We start from the raw sequence: 22,343 nt of genomic DNA, 5'->3' as shown, positions 1-22,343 counted from the left end.
ACTATTTTCCTTTTTACTTGCCGTGCCTCATCTTTAAATCAAGCAGCAAGTTTTTGAGGCAGAAATGGCATCTTTGTGCATGTGTTTAAAGCACCTATTCCCTGCCCCGCCCCCCCCAAAGTCTCCAATGATAAGAAAAGCCTCCATGCAGCACCAGAAAGCAAATAAATAATCACCACATTCTTCCTACCATTTCTCATCTTGAGAAATATTTACTTTTGCCTGGCTCTGAGGATGCATCAGTCAGCTCCTGCTGACCTTTAGCAGGTACTTCATTTATCCTCAGCATCAATCGCTTGCAAAGCACCAACGCGCACAGCAACGCAGCTTTAGTTCTGAGGTTGGTCATGAGTTAGGTGAAATATTTGTTTCACGCCCTGCTTAAATGTAACGGTATTGATTTTCACAGGTCGGACCCGGCGGCTTCCCGGCACAGGGAGGGCACGGTGCCTGCCTCGAGGTGTGCATGCACGCTGCGGGTAACAAGTGAGGAGCTCCGTGGTGCAACCTCTCCGTGCTCCCCATTAGTTGTTCTCCCTCTGCTAACAGTCCGCCAGCCTCCCACAAAAATCAGGGGAATCCGTAAAACCTAAAGACCCCTGTAGGTTTTTTTGACAGCTGATTCCCCACCACCACCTTGTGCTACATAAGTTTCCTGAAAGCATCCATGCACTTTCAGCTTTTAAGCCTAGAAGCGCAGATCAGCTCCTGCGAGCTCTTCGGCTGAAAGCCGTTTTCACCCAAATCCAGGAGATTTTTTGCTTTTGCCCTTCAAGAGGCTCGGAGGCTGCGCTCAGCCTCCAGCAAGTCTCCCCCGTCACCATGTCAGCACGGGAGAGATGGCAATGAGATCCACTCACATGATGAGCAGCTGCTTCAGAAAAGCTCAGCCATCAAGATCAGGCTCTCAATGCATTCATGACAGTGTATCTGCATTTTGTATAAAGATTTAAAAGCAAGTAACAGAATGGTACATCCGATTTTTGGACACCTACTAGGCCCTAGTCATGGCAACACTGGTATTCACTCTATAGTTAAAGGAATGGGAAAATCTGACAGATGCAAGTAGGGAGCACTCACGTTTTCTCTAAAAAACAAAGTTATTCAATGACACTAGAAGAAAAGCTTTAAGCAGTCGGTGTTTGCCAGAGTCCCAGCTCCAACAATATTGCCATCTAATTTACAGTACTTTAAACAATCCTCATTTGTTTTTTTTCTTTTTAAACAACGCCACTAACCGCTGTACAATTAAAATCTAGATGATAAAATATGACTTGGGGAATAGGGGAGGTTGGGGAGGGGTTCATGGTTTTGTTGTTGGGTTTTTTTGGTTGGTTGGTTGTCTTTTTTACAAATAATTACAGATACAATTCCAAGAAGATATATTACATTTTATATACAGAACACACCATTTCTATCAGGGTAGGTATTAAGCCTAGCTTTTATTTTTACACGACAACCCTGAGATCTCTTGTCGTCTTCCCTTGCACAGAAACTATACAAGTTCATTAACTCCTTCTAGAAAAAAAAAAGGGATTGCTATGTTTTAATAGCATCATCACCCTGTATATATACTCAGAAAGGGAAAAGCTTAGTCTCTTCCCTAACTCCAGTATTTTCTTTTTTTTTTTTTTTTCCTGTTTCCCTGCTTAGTGGAAACTGATAATGGTGACTTTTTTCAAGTGTGCAACTCACTCCTCTACTTGCCTTTTGGTAGTACAGTGAACAATTATTTCCCTTTTTTTGTCCTCCTTTTCAAACAAATTCATATCAGGAACTAATATAAAGCCTTTACAAAGGTCTATTTCTTGAAAATCCACTGTTAATTATGAGCTACTTTTCAAACTAAAGGATGGAGACCTAAGTATTAGGTTGGCTGGAAATCAAGCAGCTTCTGATTAATCATGGGGTACTGCTTTCTCCACCCCACCACCTCTTCCTTAAAAAAAATATATTTTCAGATCAGTGAATTCTATGGATCTTTATGGAGAACAGGACACTGAATGCATTTCACCATATTACCTGAAATTCGGATGTACTACACTTTTTTCTGTTCACCTGCAAGCTACAGCATGCCCAGCATAAGAGTATCTGAAGAGCAAATTCCTCTGCATGGAGCCTTGGCACGGATCCTGATACCCCTTCAACAAGCCCTATAACATTTTTAAGCCAACTTTGGAATAGCTGGAGCACTTCTTCTAAGCTTTATAATTATGCATGGGAGTCGTCAGCGTTAGTTGTCCATTCGGTGCGACTTCATTCCCATCATCTTCCAACAGCCCCGAAACATCAGCGTTGGGTATGCTATCATGGTAGCTGCTAAAACTGATGTTGTCCTCTTTGAGTTCAATGGTCCAAAAAGGAGCATTAAGTTTTCTGTTTTGATACTCACGGTACATGTAGACAGCACCCACAAAGCCCATTAGTAGGACCACAACAATGATGATAACTGTCAAAATAATTATGTTAAACTGAGTCCATGAAACATCTGCAAAAGCAGAGGTACTATTGTCAGAGGAACTCATAGGAAATATAGTCTGTATAGTTGTTGGTGACAACGTACTGTTTATCACTGCCATTGAAAACGATGTTGCCTTGCTGGCATTCGGAGCAGAAGTTGTAAACTCCCTTATTTCTGGGCCAAGAGTAGCTTCTACAAAACAAATAAAAAATGATCAATAAAAATATGCTACGATGGAATCAAACACAAACGTAAGAGATTTGACATTTATATCACACTTATTATGCCAATTAAGTTTACACTGTTAAAGCTGGTATTTTTTCCAAATAGTTTACAAAAATGGTTAGCCAGGGTTGGGTTGGGGTTTTTTTTAATAATTCTGTGTGCTAAGTGCTCATTGACTGCAGCATTCCTATAAAAAAATCTGGTGATGGCTGGATAGGTGCAATAGCCAAGATTCGGCATTAGATACGTGAGTTCACGATGAAAGCAAGCCACCCAGTCCAGCTCATATTCAGCCCATGAAAATGGGGTTCTACCAAGCTCAGCAAGAGTTTGGACTTTGAACCTAACGAAGGCAGAGTTTCACTTGTTGTCTACGTGGGCTGCACAATCAGGCTGGGAGGACACAGCGACTCCAGGAGCTTAAACCTCTCACAGTTAAGTACACTAGAGGTAGGATTATTTTCACAATGTTATTATTTCTGTCTTACCTGTACAAGAAGATCAAAAATGAAAAAATGAACCATGAGTATTCTGCCGTCACAGAGTTTAGCAACAGGTTTCAATATTTACACTGCTTTATGTAAAAGGGCAAAATAATCTCAGTTCTGCTTTTGAATGAAGAAGTCATACACAAATCTCACGGAAACCCCCAGTCTGCATAACCAGAAGCAGAAGGTAACCAAATCACAACAAAAAAAGACTGTGGATGTTCTTATGAAGCTTTCGAACACAGCAGAAGCCAGTTAGGATCCTGTTTTGGTTTTGGCTGCTGGCATATGTCCGCACATGAAGGATGAGATACCAGACTGTGCCACAAGCTCCATCTTCCTCTGCAGCCTGTTCCCAGGCACAAAATAGCCAAGAAGCTGCCTTGCTTCCAGCAAACATGAGATAACTCCCTTCTCAGATCTAGGAGTCAGTGGCAAGTGAACACCAGAGATCTCGTAAGTGGGATGCAAATTCATTACACCTTCTTCAAACCAGTTGAGCTATAGGCCTCAGAAAGTACCTTAAGAGCCTGAGTATTAGGATCCCAAATGTAGCTAATAAATCATTTTCTTCACAGGAATAACCTGATCTATTTTAGAATCTCAAGTCCAGGCAGAAGGAACCCTCCAGAAGCTGAAGCCTCAATCAACCAAAATGTTCTCTACACCCATTGCTCCACAGGACTCTCTGCATCCTCTTTCCCACCCTCTTCCATTTCTCTTTCTGCTATCAGAAATGCAACTTCATTTTAAACTCACTCACAGCTGCAGCAATTACAGCTGATGGTGCCGTGCTGTATTGATCCAGCTCTCCTGAAGAAAATGTCTACTAATTATGACTGAGGAGGAGAGTCGTTTCTGAAGGACTAATTTTGCACTAAGTTGCATCTCCAATGGCAAAAGGAGCTGGAAATATTCAGGACGCACCCTCAGGGGAGCTCCCACAAGTTAACTTTGGGCTGTCACGTTCCCAGTTCAGGCAATGGAGAAAGAAACTCCTCTGGAGACAGCATCACACCCCTAATTTAGGCTCCTGCTCAGCGTCCCTCCCTGCAGCAGCTTCTCTATTCTCTGCAGGTCCTGCCTTAGGTTGATAAGGATACTCATGCCAGAAGGCATTCTCTGTGGGATAACAGCCAGAATTTCACAGTAGGAAGCAACATGACAGGAGCAAGAGGTTCCTGGATACAGCTTTGGGAGAAGGGCATGAGGAATTCAGTCATCCTTTCCAAATTCCTTCATCAACACTCAAGTCTTGGCAAACCCTGCCAGTAGCTATAATTAGAAAAAAACAGAACAGAGACAATGGTTGATTCACCAGCAAGGAAACAGGACTTCTCTGGGCTTTACTTGTGAGTCAGCATCAGCTAAGTGCTGGCAAGGGGGACAGGGGTGAAAACATTTCCTGGAAGTGACGGTAACATCATGGTGAAACAGTGCCATGCTCTGACCGCGGACTGTCACTTTTGGGCTGTGATACAGCGATGCCTGTTTCCGCTCACCAGGGCCATGCCAGCCCTCCAGATGTCCTAAAGCAGCTCCTTGAGAGCGGCAGCTGTTCAGTCAATGGGACGCTTTGGCAGCTTTGACGTGAGCGTCATATCCAGCTGCTTGATTGAAATGCAGTCTCTGCAAAGCTTCTGCTACCTCCTGCAATGAATGAGCACCGGCAGGAGCGGGGGCCATGCCAGCAGCCCACACGCCGGCTCTCAGGGAAGGCTGCGATGCTCGGCTGGGTGGCACAGTGCCACACTGCATCACTAAGTCCCTGCTGCTATGTCTCACCATCGCAGCAGGAACACCATCCACCCAGGGGTCAAAAACACTGACATTGGTCATCCCACACGTCCTTTGAATATTCTCTCCATCTGCCTTGAAAGCATCAAAATCTTGGTCAGGTTTAAGACTCTGAACAGCCCCTGCGGATACTTGAGGCTGGGTTTAGCTTTGCCCAGGCTGTACAAAACATGCTGTCTTACTTCAACTGCGACCACTTAAACAGAGTCTGGGTGATGGTTTCACTCCAGAAGCCACTCAAAACTAGGCCACTGAAATGCACTAGTGGTTTATGAAAATCTTAACCTAAAACTAGTTAATGCACAGTACCTCAGCATGTCAACTTTTAGGCAAATTGCATGTAAGAAACTGGAAAGAAACTGTAAGCCTTTTTAATTGCTTAATAAGAACAGGAAAAAAGAGGTGTCAAGGAAACAGGAAAGCTAGAAGAGCATGTTCCAGTGCCTTTGAAAGGGGACAGTCTTTCCCCACATCAGGAATCGGCTATAACAATGCCATTAAAATAAAACTGAATGGTGAAAACTGCAAGTATACAAGCAAAGCCATACATATGGACTTTATGGAGCAAGGTCATGTAGCTCTTAGCACAAAGACAGAGCTGTGCAGGGCATAATGGATGACCTGATGCAGAAGTGCCGTTTTCAGCCCTGTAATGGTACAGTTACAGCTAATGAGCATCCAACTTTTTTGTATTGATCATCTCCCCACGCAGAGAAGGACTCTGTGATTACACCTCCAGAGAGCAACATGGGAGTGAAAACCACATTTGCTTCTAATGGAAGTTCTGAATTAAATCTCTCTTGGTGACAAGGACAAATTTGGGCCCAGATACTTTCCTGAACCGTGGGTTGTCTTATCTAATACATGACGCCAGTAATGTTTCCATGCATGGAGCTGGAGATCCACCTTGTGGACCAACCTCCTGATAACCACTGAAGAAGCAACTTAAGGATCATTTTCTCTCATTTTACCACGAGTCCTCCTGCTGTGCATTAGCCTCTCCAAGTACCAGAGCTAGTTTGTGTCCGAGGTGCTACATGCAGTGTCTCAGATGTGTACTGAAGACTGATGAGAGAGCCCTCCAGAGCGGGTACTGGTAAATTCTGGCATTGACTTGCTGTGCAAGTTTGGACCTCACCTCTGAGCTTTGGCTTCCCCATTCAGAAAGCATAAAAAAAGAATGTCTAAACTTGGTCCGAATAGTTACTATTTGCAGAGTATGAGGAGTGACAAAATTTATTATAAACACCCTTTCTAGGGAGCTAGACAGTGCTATTGAATGGACTAGTAAATGAGGACAATTCACTGGGCACTAAGAGATCAAGTATATCAAGCAATGGAAATCTGAAAACCTACATTTAAATACACTGCAAATAGTTTTTGTTTTCCAGCTTGTTCACTAGAGGTGCCTGCCACAGTGTGGGAATCAGGGTGGTTACAGAGCTAACTCTAAACCACAGATTTCAAGGCCAGTAGGCACCAACATGTTATAAAGGTCTAGTTTTCATCCCTGTACCACAGGCCAGATGAATCTAAACCAATTTGAACAATTAACAGTATTCCATCCCCAGCCTTCAGGCAGCTGGTGCCCACCTGAGCTGCACAGCAAGCTTCAACACTGATTTGAGGAGCACATTTTACCTCTCCTGGTGCAGTTGGTCCCCTCAGGGTCTCGGACATAGCCATCCTCACACTCCTCGCAATGAAACCCAGCAGTGTGGTACAGGCAGCCGATGCACTCCCCGCTATCCGGCTTGCACACGCTGGGTGACTGCGCTGGGTCCACGTTCCCGTTGCATTTACATCTTACGCAGATGCTGTCGGAGTTGTAGTAGCCACTGTCACACTGGTTGCAGTTCGGGCCAGTGTACCCGGTTTTGCATTCGTCGCACCTTGGGGCAGTTTCACCAGGCTCTAAGGAATACAAGAAAGCAAACCAGATATGTGCCACAGCCCCTTGCAGAGAAACACCCACTGGGGGATTTGTTCTGTGGGAACCGACCACAAGTCACTATGACAAAAATCAGCACCCACTGAGTATTAACCAATCTCAAATTTTAAGCTGAAAATACAACTTTTGAACTGCAGCAGTTTCTCAGCTCCTAGAGGAAAAAAAAGCTTTGGGGGTTTCTGATGCCTCGTACCAGCATCACAGAGCACTCTCGAAATGTTGCTAAGCAAACAGATTATTACTCCTGAACATTTCCATCCCAAACAGCCAATTTCAGAAAACAGCTGGAATTATATCGGGGATGCTAGCATACTGCAGGAACTTTTTGGCCTATGCGAAGCCAGAGGTGGCTTGATTGCAATAAACCGATTAAGGAACTATCAAAAAAAGTCTTACATATGTTTATTACAGCTATGACTTCTCTCAGTGTCCTGGTTTCAGCTGGGATGTAGTTAACTGTCTTCCTAGTAGCTGGTACAGTGCTATGTTTTGAGTTCAGTATGTGAAGAATGTTGATAACACTGATGTTTTCAGTTGTTGCTCAGTAGTGTTTAGACTAGAGTCAAGGATTTTTCAGCTTCTCATGCCCAGCCAGGGCACCTGACCCAAACTGGCCAACAGTGTATTCCATACCATGTGATGTCCCATCTAGTTTAGGAACTAGGAAGTGGGGGGCAGGGATTCGCTGCTCGGGAACTGGCTGGGTGTCGGTCGGCAGGTGGTGAGCAATTGCCCTGCGCATCATTTGTACATTTCAATCCTTTTATTACTACTGTTGTCATTTTATTAGTGTTATCATTATCATTATTAGTTTCTTCTCTTCTGTTCTATTAAATCGTTCTTATCTCAACCCAGGAGTTTTACTTCTTTTCCTGATTTTCTCCCCCATCCCACTGGATGGGGGGGAGTGAGTGAGCGGCTGCGTGGTGCTTAGTTGCTGGCTGGGGTTAAACCACAACACTCAGTTACATGAAAACAGAGCAGGAAGATTGGGGAATCTCTGCTTGGAGTCCCATGGAGATGTTCAGAAGAGGGCTCACAGAGGTATGAACAGCTACACGGCACCGCTGGGCATCTCCTGTACCTCTCCTGGCTGCCGCAGGCTCAGCAGTTTCTCTCTGCAAAACTCTGCAGGTTCTTCAGAGCAGGCTGCAGCCTGTAGCGAAGCATTTCTGATGCTCTCAACTGCACGGCTGCTCTCACAAGAGGCAACACAAGCACCAGGGACGCATTGTGGCAGGCGCCGGTTCCAGCAAGGCGCCCTGGTTCTCACAAACAGGACATTCACAGGCTATAAAACACCTTGCTAGGCTGATGTACTCTGAGTGGCAATTTAATTGAAAAGAGCTACATTCATTATCTGAGGAATTTGACCAAAACGAAAGCCTTACGTATTCGGCAGGTGCCGGTCGATGCCACGGTGGAGCACGGGCAGCGATGGCAGGCATGGGCAGGATGGGCGCTTCTGTAGAAGCCCTCCTTGCAGAGCTCGCAGTGGTTTCCCTCGGTGTTTTCCTGGCAGTGCAGGCAGGTGCCTGGGGAAGGGACAAGAGCACAAGCAACCGTTCAGCAGCAGGAACTGGAGCAGAACATTTGGAGCAAGAATCCACGTGGAGTGCTCTCAATTGTCAGAGCTCACAGGTGATTTTGGATACCCTCCGGCCAAAACATGATCCTGGCCTCTTATGACCTTCTGATGGTCATCCCCCCCTTCCACACGCACACACACACAATGTGAAAAAGCAGGTAGCCCCAGCAGAGAGGCCCACAGCTCATCACTTTAAAAGGTCAGTGCAGGTAAACACACACTATCAATGTTAAACGGTCCTCAAGGAAAGGGGTTTCAGTTTGCATCTGCGCCGGTGAGCCAGGATCTTGCTGCTTCAAATCCCCCACTCGCACGAGGGGCCCCTCCAGTTTATGCCTTTGCCCTTTTTTGTGTGCAGCCTCTTCCTACACCACAGAGCTGGTAGTCAGGGGGTAAAGAAGTGTCACCGTCCTGCCCTGGGGGCAGACGGCTCCATCCCACCAGTGGGGCTCCAGCTCCTCCATCCCCATCACAGGCACACGGCAGCAGCAATGGCTGACCTTCCCAAAGAAACAGAGGAGAACTCGGGGTTCACCTGAGCCACCTCCCCTGCCCGGGGAAACCCCTGAATCAGAAAATTGACATGCTGTGTCTTAGCAGAGGCTGTGTCCTAACAGGCCTCTAAATTGCATTTTGATACTATTGTGACCAGAGAAAGAAAAATCTCCCTAGTTATAAAAACGCAGCCTCTATCAAAAGCCCATCCATCAACAGGAACATCCTATAATTCAGCAGTCTCGTCGACGAGGTGGCAGTGACCTGAGGGAAGCTTATATGATTAAATCCTGTGTACAAGACTCTGAAAAGGCAAGAGCCACCTTCTAACAACTCAGGGCGGCATAGAGCAGTTTATTCACTGCATATATAAGCACAGACAGGAGATTCACTGAGCTAATCTAGCAGTGCTGCGGGGGTATGGAAAAGTCTCATATCAACATTAACCACAGAAAAAATCCTGAATTAGGTTAATGCTGACTGTTAAAAAAACCACAGCAAATTTTCTTATTAATATTGGACCAGTTTGGCTCCCTTGCAAGCCCTACTCTTCTCTTTCCACAGCAATGACTCCGCAGCCGAGCATCCCCGAGCAAGCCCGGCACGTCCTTGCGGCCGACCCTCGTGCCAAGGGCAGGAAGCAAACCCTGGCAGCTGCCGCTTTTGGAAAGCGGCTGATTCACCCGCGCGGTGAATGACTAAGGACACTTGCTCGGCGTCAGCGCCCACACACTGTTTGCTCTTCACCCAACAGCTTGTCAGACATGAGCCGGTGGTTTTTGTGGGAGAGGTGTCAGGGTTAGAGGGGAAAATTATCTGCTGGGCTCGATTTCTCCAGTTGCAAACCTCGATCAGCTGCTTCAGCGGGATGCCTGGGACAGACCGGCTCGTGGAAGGTTAATTTGCCCGATCAGCAGCAAGGGTGCCTTGAACCGTGCTCTGCAGGCATTAATGGTGGCATAAATCTGGAATCACACCTGTGTTTTCCATACAGTCTTGGTCATTTCAGGACCACTGTCTTTCCCATCGGCAGAAATTACTCACATTTATCTATACCAACGCTGCAAAATGGCTGCATTTCCAATGAGTCAGCAAGTTGCTCAGCCATGCAAAGCACGCATGGGCTTGCAATCAGGTATCACTGTGGAAAGCCTTAATAATTAATAGCACTTCCCACCCTGATAACGCCCTCAGGAAGGATCAGACCTCACAGTACCCCAGCTGGGAAGAAGCAACCAAACTCATTGCACAGACACAACATGGGGCACAAGGGTCGTGTCGAAGGAAGCGCTGTCGCCTGGGGAGCTCTGGCTGCCCAATTTCCAGCCCAATAATTTTAAATATTCCTCCTGGGAAGAGCGATGCCATGCAGAGACGGTTGCAGAGCCGGCAGAGGGAGCCCAAAGTACAGCATTAATGCGAAAGAAACCTTGAAAATTTGACAAAGACTACACAGTTGATGTAAAGCTGGGGAGGTCACACAAAGTGCAGTTTCTAAAGCAGGCTGAGTGCACGACGTTACTTATTAGACGTTGGATCTAATTTTTAATCAACTGTTCTCTGTGCTGGTTTTGTTGGGTTCCCCCAACCCCGGCAGCAAATAAAGCAGATGGAGGAAAATTTTAAAAAGGGATTTTTGTCAGATCAACAATAGGTCATTAACCAAAAAGAGGGTTTTTCTTTGCAATGTTGCGGTCAGCGCTGAACAGCCCCAGCAGAAGCACTGCCTGAACAGCTCAATCCCAGAGGCAAGGTCTGTGCTGGGTTTTTTTCCAAAATCAAGAGATGGGGGAAACATTGAGGAAGAAAAAGGAAGAGCAGATTATCTTACTCCTTCACAAAACCCACACACCCAGCTCCAAATCAGTAACACAGCTGATGTGCGCATGGCTTTAGGTACAATCTTATATCCTTCAATGTTAGTAGGACATAAGCACAAAAAGTTCAGAATAGGAATGAATGCAGTAATTCATGCTCAAGGAGTGCAGATCTGGTGCCTGCCTCTACCCCTGATGCTGAGCAGGATCAGGGCACTGGCTGGGCACAATCAGCACTGCAGCTGCCCATTTCTGTGCTGCAAACACACAGGCCACGAGGGAACAGACACCGGTGCAGAAATTGCCCAGAAATACCGTATTTGATGAGCTCTGCCTCTCTACCTGCTATGTAAAAACCCTGCAACGTTATTTAAATTATTACTCCTTTCTAGGCTCCTGGATAAATATTACAGAACTGCATTTCAGCCTGGAAGTTTTGATGAGAATTTGGATTTTGAAGTGTGAGTTTTGCTGCTAAAGTGGGGATCGCGCAGGCAGTCACATAATATTGCTCCTCCGGGACCTCTCCTTTCAGTGGAGACAGGAAAGCGATTAGGTTCCCCCCTGCCCTCTCATAAGCTATTCAAGCACAGGTGCCTCAACATTTGCACTCCATCAACATCTGTGTGAGAGACAGTCAAAGAAATGATCAAGGAAAATGAACAAGGCAAATTTATAAAAAGTGGGCAATATTAATTAGGTGCTGCCAGTTTTTTCCAGCACTAATCATGTTATCTGTGGCAATAACAGTCACCTTACGTCAGTGCCAGTACAGTATATGTTTCCAGGTAAACAGCAGTTAAACAAAAGCTCCTTAAGAGCCCACGTTGTGTATTTGTGTAAGTGCAGAGAACAATAGAGCACTGATTTCCAATAGCGACTGCAGAATAAAGGCTCTGCACTGCAGCCTGGGGTAAATAACACAGCCTGTATTGACTTCCTTGAGAAGAGGACTAGCTCCAACCTTGCCCCACATTTTAATTTCAGTTCTAAGGTGAAGATTCTGGGTACTCAAGGCATAAAAATGCAGATGAAGAGGATGAGAGTGGAGGTCTGCTGAATGAAAACAGGCAAAAACCAGAGACAGAGGAGACAGGTAAAGTCTGCACCCACCATGGACACACAAGAAAAGGCTGTTACCTGTTAAGCTGTCGCAGGTTTTGGAGTGGTTGTTGCACTGGCACGGCTCGCAGGTGGTTTCGTTAAACCTGTAGTATCCATCACTGCAACGGTCACACTTCAGGTCTGTGACACCAACTTTACACTGGCATTTCCCAGAGCTGCACAGAGAAAAACAGTGAAATCTGGATGTGCTGGGAGGCATCCGAAGTACAAACCTGCGGTCAAGTGTTTTGGACTCTCTTTCCAGAGCAGGGAACTCTGCAGAAACACCTGCCAGAAGGAGGGCATGAAACCCATGGGCAACAATTTCCAAAAAGTGATGGGGAGTTCAAGAAAGGCTGAGTCTCTGCAAAACCAGTTGCCCTGACAGCAATTTCCAGCTGGGCACCAGAAATCATCACTCGTTCTGGAAAGCCTTGGCCCAAAGCCATCCCCATGCATCAGCCCCCAGCAGATGCTCCGACAGCCCCTCTCCAGTCCCACCTTCATCAAGCACCTGCACAGGCCCTGGGTCCTGCAGGACACTGGGACACCCCAGATCACTACACCTGAACGATAAAAGAGCACCCACATGGATAATCACCTCCCCTCCGCATCGGTGCCGATCGGTACCTCCCAGATTTTCAGGCAAGCGGACAATTCCCTGCTCACCACCTGCTTTCCCAGCTCCCCTGAGAGCCGGCACCGCAGCTCAGGTGTCTCGCTCGGGTTTCAGCCCAGGCGGGCATCAGCCACCTGCACTCCCTCTGCTTCTCCTCCACGATCCTATTTATCCCTTCCACGCAACAACCCCACAGCCACCCGGGCAAAGCCCCTCTCTCCAGTCAACTTCTCCCACCCAGGAGGAGCCAGGGAAGGACAAGCGAGGGTTTTCCCTTCCCCAGCGGTTTCCACTACAGCTAACGCCAGACAAGCCTGTTTACTTGGGCACCGAGTCTGGCTGCACGGAGGGTAGAGCTCTGCAGAGTTAAAATAGAGGATATTGGGGTTAGTTGGCATCAGCAAATACCAGAAGGCTACAAAAAGCAAAGGTTACCCTCATTCCTTTGGCTTTCCACGCCAGTCTTTCCATGTAGAGGCTTCAAACTTATCGCTTTCATAAGGGACTTTATATACTAGCAGCATCTAGGTTCAACTCTCAGAGAAGTCACAGGAATGGATAAAATACTCTTTCCCATCATCCCACCCGCACACGTGGGAACTGGTGACAAGAGCGCAGAAGTGCCTTTCCGCATCTCCGATAGCCCTAGGGTGACCTGCAGGAAACCTCCTGCAGGAGATGGATTTATCTGCAGCTGCAGCAGACAAAGCGGGTATCATCCACAAAGCACCCCTGCACACTGCTGGATGCACCCTCCTCCTATTAATTCAGTATTTCAGGGTTCAGTGTGCCTGCACAAAGATTATCTATTGCTCTCCCTTGCTCCTCCTGGGGAAAAGCGAGCAATGCACAATTTTCTTCTAAAAGCCCCTAGAAAAATCTGCCGATTAAAACTAACAGAGGCTTGATGCACAGTTGATTTGTTTTTATTTAAAATGCAGTAGATTGCAATGCTTTTGGGAAGACATTGCTTCTGTTAGAAATTAACATAATTTAGTATTTCTGTTGTTCGTTTGCTTGCCAAAGGAAGAGGAAATACACAAAGGCACATCAAAACACAGAACTCAGCCCAAGTGGCTACACAATTAAACAGTTCCAGAATCTGAAACTTCGGGCATATTTAATGGACTGATTACAAGAAGGAAAAAGAAATATGATGTTTCCTTGCTCTCCAGACCATTATCTGGAATTGCAGCAGGCAGATGCAGAATTCAAAGGGATGCTGTTAAGCAGCTCAGTATGTTTGACTTTTAAAGAGCTTTTCACAAGACCTAACATTAATCCAAATGTTGTCACAGTGTTTAAAATAAGAGCAAACAAAAAGCAGTTTATTTTTATTTGCTTCTGACAGCTACCGGACAGATATTCCTGTAAGCGGGCAGGGGACAGGCAGAGCCAAGCAAGGGAAAAGCAACTAATTTGTAGGGGACCTGATATTTAGCCTAAAACCACATCTTCTGGGGATGTGCCCTATGAGCAGGGCTTTACAGGACCAAGCACTAGAGCTGTATTATCTTCACCCTCCTAGGCTTCCTCCTGGAATTCAGGGTGCTGTGTTTTACTCTCTCCTGTCCCTCGATCAAGCCTTTAACTTAATGACACCCTCCTCTTCCTCCCAGCTGGCACCCTTCCATCCAGACTCCCACTTCATTTCTTTAAAAGAGGTTTATTTCCCCAATGACTCTGCTAGAGCTCAATGCAGCATTTTGGGGCAGTGTCCCTTGATTTTACTCGTTAGCTTAAAAATAACAGGAAAGCAAGCTATTTTTAAAAAAAAGACAGTTTTGGAAAGTTTGGTTTTAATGCCTCTAAAGCAGACCTTTTCCCAACATGTTCCACATGGCACAGAGCCAAGTTCTGCATGTGCAAGAATTAAATCACTCAGCAAATATAAAGCTTTGCCTGTGGTCATTGCTTCCATAGAATAAAGCCCCCTTACAACACTCCTTTTCATAGCTCCAGTCCAGTAAAGACTGTCAGACACTTTTTAAAGCAAAGGTCAATGATATAAATGCATTGAAACCACACACACCAAAAAAAAAAAAAAAGTCCTGTTAACAGACCGATTGTGCCCATAAAAATCCAGAAACTTGAAAGAAAAAAGACCCACAGTTTAATACTTGCACAGTGAGAACTGAACTGGATTTTGACTATCAGCCAGGAATTTCTTTTTTGGGGGAAGTGAGGGGGAAGGAGGGGGAAGGGAAGAGGGAAACATTTTGATGCAGCAACATCAATTGCTCAACTCCATTTCAGATGATTATTAACTCCACTGAAGCCAGCCAATTTTTAACTCTCACAAAAGAATTGATGGAAGGATGTGTTGGGACAAAAACAGAATTCCAGTAACAAAAGTCTCCTGCCAGCCTTGGTTTCTACTAGATTTTTACAAATATACTTACTTTAAAGACCGTGTAGGTAGTGTATATCACCATCACATCATCCATCAACTTTATATATGTTTCCTAATGATTAAAAACATCACAGCACAAAAGATCCTGGCAGAAGGAGCAGGCAGTGATTAGCGGGCCGGTGGGGATAGAGGCAGGCCACGTGCAAGGCTCGGATCCAGCACTGAGTGATCTGACCCTCCGGGACGGAGGGCTACACACCACGTTTGGGACCCCCCAAGGCAGGAGCTCGTACATCTGATTGCCCTCAGCCCTTGGGCTTCACGTTACGCCTTCAGAGCTGCTGTCTCTATGCCTGCAGGGCGATAGCCGGGGGCTGGACAGCACCCGCTGGCAGGATGTGGCCACCCAGGACAGCAGCCTACCAGCAGACACTGGGGAGGGGGTTGTAAATAAAAGCAAAATATTGGGCAAGGGGGAACAGCCTGTACCCCCAAAAAAGTCTGCAAAAGCCGGTCTGATTTCACTTCCACCCTCCACAGCCCCCTTCTACTCCACCCAAGGGGAAACAGCCACAGGATGTGGGAAATCCCATCGCCCACCAAGTGATTCATGCCACTAGTGGAAACAAAACGTTCCCCGTGGTCGGATTTTACACTAGACTGCAGGTTTACAGCTACAGAAGTTAAGGGGGTACAACAGAGACACCCCCCCCCTTCTGTGCATTACTCCAGCTACCGTTAAAGAGGAGGACTGCAGAGAGTTTTGACCCCACTTGGAAGTGTCCTAGGAGCAGAGCACAAAGAACAAGTAACACCTCCAAAATCCCCTCTCGTGCCTGGCTGAAGCCGCAGAGCATCCTGCAGATAAATTTCTGCCAGGTCTGATGGCCGGGGAAGGACACACTGACAGGACAGGCTCTGCCTGGGAGCTCAGGCAATGCCCTAACCCTGCACTGCTCAGCACAGGAGAGCATGGGAACTGAAAAAAGAAACCAAAAGCATTAAAATATCTGTGATCTGAGACCGATTGCAATGTGCAGTTGCATCTGCAATGGGTCTCCACTCCTCCTCCACAGGAACGTAGTTAAGTTAGCAGGGACGTGACAGACACAAGATGGATGGGAAGACGGAGGACCACAGCCTTAAGGGCTGTTTGGAGGCATGCTGTGCATGGTTTAATGGTGTAACAGAAAACCCTTAGCAAGCTCTAATCATTTATTTTCTTCTTTTTTTTTTTTCCAAGGAGGAAGGAAAGGAGAAATTAATTTTGAATGTTTTCCCAGCTGCCAGAAAAACCTGGATGCCCAGCTGCCACCAAGAGCCCAGGGGCTGCCTGACCAAGTCGGAGCCAGCCGAAACGGTACAGGACCAAGCTCTTGTGCCTTTATTTTTAAAACATTTGAGACTGGTAAGATGCTGGGGCAGAGTCAGAGAAGGAGGGAGCTCCTATGGGTCTCAAACCAGGGCATACCATGCAGATGAGCCACATGAAACCCCCCATGGCTTTGAAGGAGAGCTTTGCCAAATACATTTACCATCCTCATCTGGAAGCACGGAGCATACGCACGCACCCCTCACATCATCTCCCAGGACCACATCACTTGCCAGGGCCAGCCCCAGAAGAGCCAGTGAGGGGCCACGTTGCCCTGAGAAAAAGGAAAGCGAGGGCTACAGCCAGCCCTTCCCCGACCCAGCGGCATCTCCAGCTTTGCCTGCCGCCCCGTCACCTCCCAGCCACTGCCTTGTAATCCTCTGATTACAGAGATGCCCATCATTCATCCCAGCAGGGCCCGGAGGTGTTCCTGTAACATATACAATTAACGGCAACAACAGCGCTCTGTATGAATGAGGAAAAACACGTTGCTGAACTACGAGCATCTGTAAAACAACCCTCATGAAAAGGCTTTGTCACACTTTGATGAAATAAGACAAAAGGATGCTGCACAAGATTAGGAGGATTCAGAAGAGATGTTGCTAAAAATGGTGCGTTTCTCCAGTGAGCCCAGCTCCTTTTGTGCTGATTTTCTGTGATGTCTGACAGCAGCCAGGGGATAAATCTCTCTCACATTTTCTGGGCAACGTAGAAAAGTTAACATTTGAAAGCTAAACGCTCCAAGACACTTCCGTGGAAAACCAACACTGCTAACTCTCAACCCGAGCAAACCGAGAACCCTTGTAACCCATGTGTTGATTTTCCTTTAGGTCAATTAATTTGAATATCAGCACACAGGGAAGCGGAGAGCCCGAAAAAGCCCCACGTTGGGTTTCACCTCCCTGCTCCCTTGGCTCAAACCAAAGCCACTGGTAGCTGAAACGCTTTAGTGGAAGGGTTAGTGCAACCACAGCTGAGCCCTGCGCCCGCCACCCCACTCAGAGCTGCCTTTGTGGAGGGCAGAAGAAGCGGGGCTTTATTGCGGCGAACATTGGGCCATTGTGCGCCGCATTCCTCGCTTTGTGCCGGGGGACGGCATCTGTTTATATGGCAGCCCTCGACGGACTGGGGACACTTCACAGCTCTGAAAGGCCATTCTGTAAATGTCAAAGGGCCACCTTGTCTGGCCACCGCCGCCTCCACGGCCCCATCTCCCCCGCCGAGGATGCCCCGCGCTGCTGGGAAAGCCAGGGAACTCCAGCCCGGGGCTGTGGTGTCTCCTGTGGGTGCCCTCCCGGCACCCCCCGCCGGGACCTGGGTGGCTGGAAAGGGAGGAAGCGATGGGAAGACCATGATGGCCCTGGAGAGGGAGGTTGGATGGGGTCCTCTACGGTTTGGCACAAGGAAGAGCAGCAAAAGCTAACTAACAGCAAAGTCTCAACCCCAAACGGTGGGTCCTGGCTTCCCAGAGCATCCCCTGGAGATCACGGCAATATGGAGATGGGACAGGCAACCTCAACACAGAGGAGGACACATCAATGGGGAAGGCAGGGAGACGGGGCTGGTCCCCACTGGACACACCAGTTTTGCCCAGTGTGGTCCCTCCATCCCTCAGATCTCTACTGGTGCCTCCTCTGAGGCAGCAGAAAAAGGCACGAGCAACAAGCACTGCCTGAAGTCAGGCTGGCCACCACCTCCCCCAAACCAGAACTCAGCCAAAAGAACTGAAAAAGTTGAGCCAATATTTTTTTTTGAGGGCAGTCGATGTTTACCAGAGCAGCAAGTCTGCAACAGACAACACAGCAATGGCAAAACCTGCTGGAAAAATCAACAAAATAACAGGATTTCTGAGAAGCCACAATTACTGTCGGGGAGATGATAACAATCTACCTTTCCCTGCTGCTGTGTCCAGTCACTCACTCATTTCCCATCCCTGCCCGCAACCGAATAAAAATGGGTGCAGGTACAATATTTACCTCCTTGCGGGGGAAGAGAGAAGAAGAGCTAATCAGATGTAAAGGATATAAGAGTCGGTAATAGGAGAGAGATTTAGATAATTAAAGCACGCAGAAAAATACACTCTAACAGGGTATTCTTCTGCTTTTATGACGTCCACATGTAACAATTTCCGCCACAAAAAAAAAAATCTGTTCTCTGCAGAGTGATGCTGACAAGGCATTACTGGGAGATAATGAGCCACCACTTGTGTTCAGCCAATCTATAAAAGGGAGAGCAGTCTTTTTAAAGTAGGGAAAAAGGGGGCTTTTGTTTGTTTGTTTGTTTTAAAGAAGTCCTTGAGGAGTTAGGCTCCCAAGGTGTTATCTCCAAAGGAGAGCAGTGCCCAATGTGGTTTACTGGACTGCTAAAATACGGTAGAATGGAAATAGAGTTCCCACGCAAAGAAGAGACATTTCAGAAGTGTGATGACACTCTAAAGACAGAAAATGAAGATTTTCTCTGTGCAAAATGAGAACTCCACCACCTTCCCCCAAATAACCTCCTGTGGTAGGGATGGGCAGAAGCCCTGGGAACATGAGGTCTCTCTCATCTCAAACCATTGCCACGAGCACCCTGCCTGCCCAGGCTGGTGAAGCTCCACAAAAACCTTGAGTTTCAATGGATCTGCATGTTCTGACTAACAAAAAAACTGCCCCAAGTTCTGCCCCACGTGGCTTCATACCACATGATGCTCAAGGTGCGTCTAGTCTGTGACCCACCTGAGTGCTTCCCAACACTATCAGGACCGATGTTCCTTATCGCTTCCCCCCTTCCATCATCTCTTTGCACCTTTTCACATCCCACCACCCCTGCAAACCCAGTGTGCGGCTCTCCCTGCCCAGCTCCCCAAGCTCCTTCAGAAACCCCAGCCCTTATTCAAAGAGCTTAACAAAGAACACTGTCCGGTGCTGCTGACCTTACTCTCACCAGCAGTGCTCTTCCAAATCCATATGAGTAAGGGTCACAAGATCAGCCTCTCCAAAGAGAAGCCCACTACAAAGAAGGCATACAGGGATGGCAACTGCCCAGCTAACAGCACTCCCCTTTCAGCCTCGCAGCATCCCTGCTCCAGGGGACAGCCAGCCATGTATACATGCTCTAAGGGATGCTCTGCCTTAATTCTTTCTAATATGAACACAAAGCATGAGATCCCCTCGAGGGGACAAAACATCTCTGAATTAACACTTTGGCATTTATATGCATGCTTTGTCCTTTTTTTTTTTTTTTTTTTTTTAAACGGAAATGAGTGACGGGAGCTCTAACATGACTTATGCCGAGCCCGTGGCACAAACTGTGCATAAACCAGGATCACACGCTGCAGAGCTGTCTCCCCAGCCAGCAGTAAGGAAAGGCTGCTCAGTTAGCGAAGGAGCAGATTGCTGCACGCTTGGGCAGCGTGTTTCAGCGCCAGATGTGAACCAAAGCTAACGTCACCTCCAAGCAGCGTGTTGGAGCCTCTGCTTCCTGCTGCCATTCTGCTTGTGGGGAAACTGAGGCACAGGCAGAGGGAGCAACTTAAATTGATTCACAGACCCCAATTTAACACGCATCTGTTGTCATTAGGGACAATGATAGTATATTATATGTGTTTAGTTTACATCTTTTTAAGGGAACTGGAAAAACCTAACCCAGATTAAATGGTTAACCCAGGTTTAGCTAAACAACATGGGAATTCTTAAACACCCACAGCTCTCCTTCTGCTCGCTAGCACAGGTAATGGTGCAACAGAAGTTGAAGGGTGCATCACCTTGTCTTCCCTAGAACCAGGGTAAGTTAGTTTAAAACACAAAACCTCCCAGGGAAATAGGGAATCAAGGGCTGAACCCTTCTGCCGGGCAGCAGCGTCTCATAGCACCTTCTCTACTTTGCAGCCCACCTCCTCCAGTCACATCCCAAACTGTGGGGTGCAAGAGCACCCATGCGGGGACAGTTGCTGGTGGGCTAAACACGCTGTCCCTGTGGCTGCAGGGCCACGCTTCGGAAAAAAAGCCTCAAAGCCCTACACACTGGGCTAAGAAAAACCTCGAATGATTGCCTTGCAAGAGGTACCTCAGGGTGATACCACCCTTCCCTGCCTGCAGGAAAGCCTTGCACCAGCATGCAGCGGACAAGCCGTCAGGGCCCCAGACTGCTGGGTTGCACTGGGCTACCCTTGCCCAGTTTTTACCCATGTTTGCAGCCCAGTGTGGGTTGGCCAGTGCTGCTAGCAAGGTAAAAATAAATAAATAAATAAAATGCAGCGTCATTTGAAATCTCCTGCTCACCAGCAGTGTACCGCACACTGCCTCTTTCAGGCTGGGCTCTGCCTGCGTGCAGTCCTGCTTCTTTAAATAAATCAGCCGGAGGACAGGTTTACACAGGAAAATTATTTCCGCATGCATTTAAATAGCTGCGCCTGTACACCTCCTCGTGTCGGTGCACGATTGCTGCTTTGCAGCAGGGAAAGGCTTTCCCCGATCCAAACCCCTTTCCTCCCACCCTGCGTGTCCCAGGCAGAGCCCCACCACGTCCCGGGGCTGCCGTGGGGAGCAGCCGCTGTGCCAGCTCGTCGTGCCACGAGTCAGCCGAGGACACGAATGGCATTTTGGGAGAAGCTGCACCGCAGCACATGGAGGGCAGGGGTGTCCCAGGCGCTGCAGAAACACTGCGAGGAGCCCCAGTGCTCCCACCCCTGCCCCAGCTGGTGGGGCTGGAGACCACCGTCCCCCCCAGACCGCCTTTGCTGCCTCTGGGTTGGCTCCTTGCCTGCCCATAGGGAGTGGGAGATGAGAGTTCAGGCAGATGACTTTGCTCACATAAAGAAAAAAGAAAAATAAACGAACAGGGGTGCAAGCCTGGGAGGTGTGGGCTGGCCAGCCTGGGCATGGTGACCTTCTCCAGCAGCATCACCTTCACCTCCTCCACCAGACAGGGACATTCTTGCTCCCTTGGAGGAGGACAGACGGATGGAAAAATACAGCTTTCAACTCCAGGTGCCCAAAAGATGGTGAGAGATGCAGCTGGCAGGGGGCAGCTCCCGGCTGGGGCTTTGCAGCAGGAGCACAGCCCTTCCAGCTCAGCCCGCACACCCACGTGAGTCACCGTCCTCGTTCTCCACTACTCCGTGACCTTGACCATGGCCCTCGAAACTTCATCTTCTTTCTCCACCCTTCCTCTATGGACTATGAACGCTCCCAGGCCACAGCTATCTTCAGCAAGCATCTACACAGCATCCAACCCAGTGAAATGGGGTTTTATCTGAGGTTTCTAGGTGTTGCCGCAACAGGGACAACACGCTCCCCCTCTCCGAGATGTGTCAGCCCTCTCCTCACAGCCAGGATTGCATCCAGCCCCACAGCAAGCTCCAGCTTCAACTACAAACAGCTTTTCATCTAACAAAAAAAAAAAAAAAAAAAAAAAAAATCACCAAAACCAGAGCACAGAAATCCTCTGCCATCCCAGAGGGGGATCTGTGTGGATCTCCCCAGATAATCAAATTTAAAACATCACCAAAACAGACCTTTGATTAGCGGCTGTGGAGTCCATTCATAGCGACAACATGTCAGGTCAATGTTCACTCCCAAAATCAACTGTCTGCCTCGGGAAAGGGATTTTTTTTATTTTTATTTGATGGTCTGCATTTGAGGTCTAGTTAATAAACAGTGTACTTGGGTGTGCCATCTGGCCGGCCATAGAGCATGCCTAGAAATAATACTAATAATCATCATATGGTGGTGCTTTAAAAGGCCGTTTTACAAAAGCCTGTGCAAGCTGATTGAAACCTATCAGGCATGTTTTGTGTGCCCCCGAGAGCTCAGCCTTCAGACAGTCTGACTCTCAAATCAGCCACTGACAAAAAGGGTCAGAGTCCAAAATTACGCTGCTGTTTTCCTCAGAGACTCATCCGAACAGTGATCGCTTTTTTCTTAAGCCAGCATGCAGGAATTAACTTGTGCAAGTTAGAGTTGGGCTGATGCTTAAAAAAAAAAAATAAATAAAAAATACAGCTTACAGTATTTTTAACGTCAACAGAACAGAAGCTGGTTGCTGGTGTTAGGCAACGTTTGCGTGCCTCATCCCAAGCAGGGATTGCCCG

General features: G+C 47.5%; 1 protein-coding gene across 1 annotated transcript in view; it reads right to left on the bottom strand.

The window, feature by feature from the left end:
- Window positions 1–1,738: 1,738 nt before the first annotated feature.
- MEGF9 (multiple EGF-like-domains 9) overlaps window positions 1,739–22,343 on the bottom strand; it is a 125,019-nt gene continuing 104,414 nt past the window's right edge. The window contains exons 4-7 of the mRNA XM_010571136.1: window positions 11,963–12,102; window positions 8,314–8,457; window positions 6,613–6,885; window positions 1,739–2,653 (exon numbers count right to left, since the gene is read on the bottom strand). Of these exons, the coding sequence (XP_010569438.1) occupies window positions 2,199–2,653; window positions 6,613–6,885; window positions 8,314–8,457; window positions 11,963–12,102 (1,012 nt within the window). The 3' untranslated portion in view covers window positions 1,739–2,198. The remainder of the gene's footprint in view (window positions 2,654–6,612; window positions 6,886–8,313; window positions 8,458–11,962; window positions 12,103–22,343) is intronic.

Source organism: Haliaeetus leucocephalus, unplaced genomic scaffold (assembly GCF_000737465.1).
Source record: "Haliaeetus leucocephalus isolate CR32 unplaced genomic scaffold, Haliaeetus_leucocephalus-4.0 Scaffold306, whole genome shotgun sequence".
In the NCBI taxonomy this organism is placed as follows: Eukaryota; Metazoa; Chordata; class Aves; order Accipitriformes; family Accipitridae; genus Haliaeetus; species Haliaeetus leucocephalus.
This window is presented reverse-complemented; position numbering and strand designations above follow the sequence as displayed.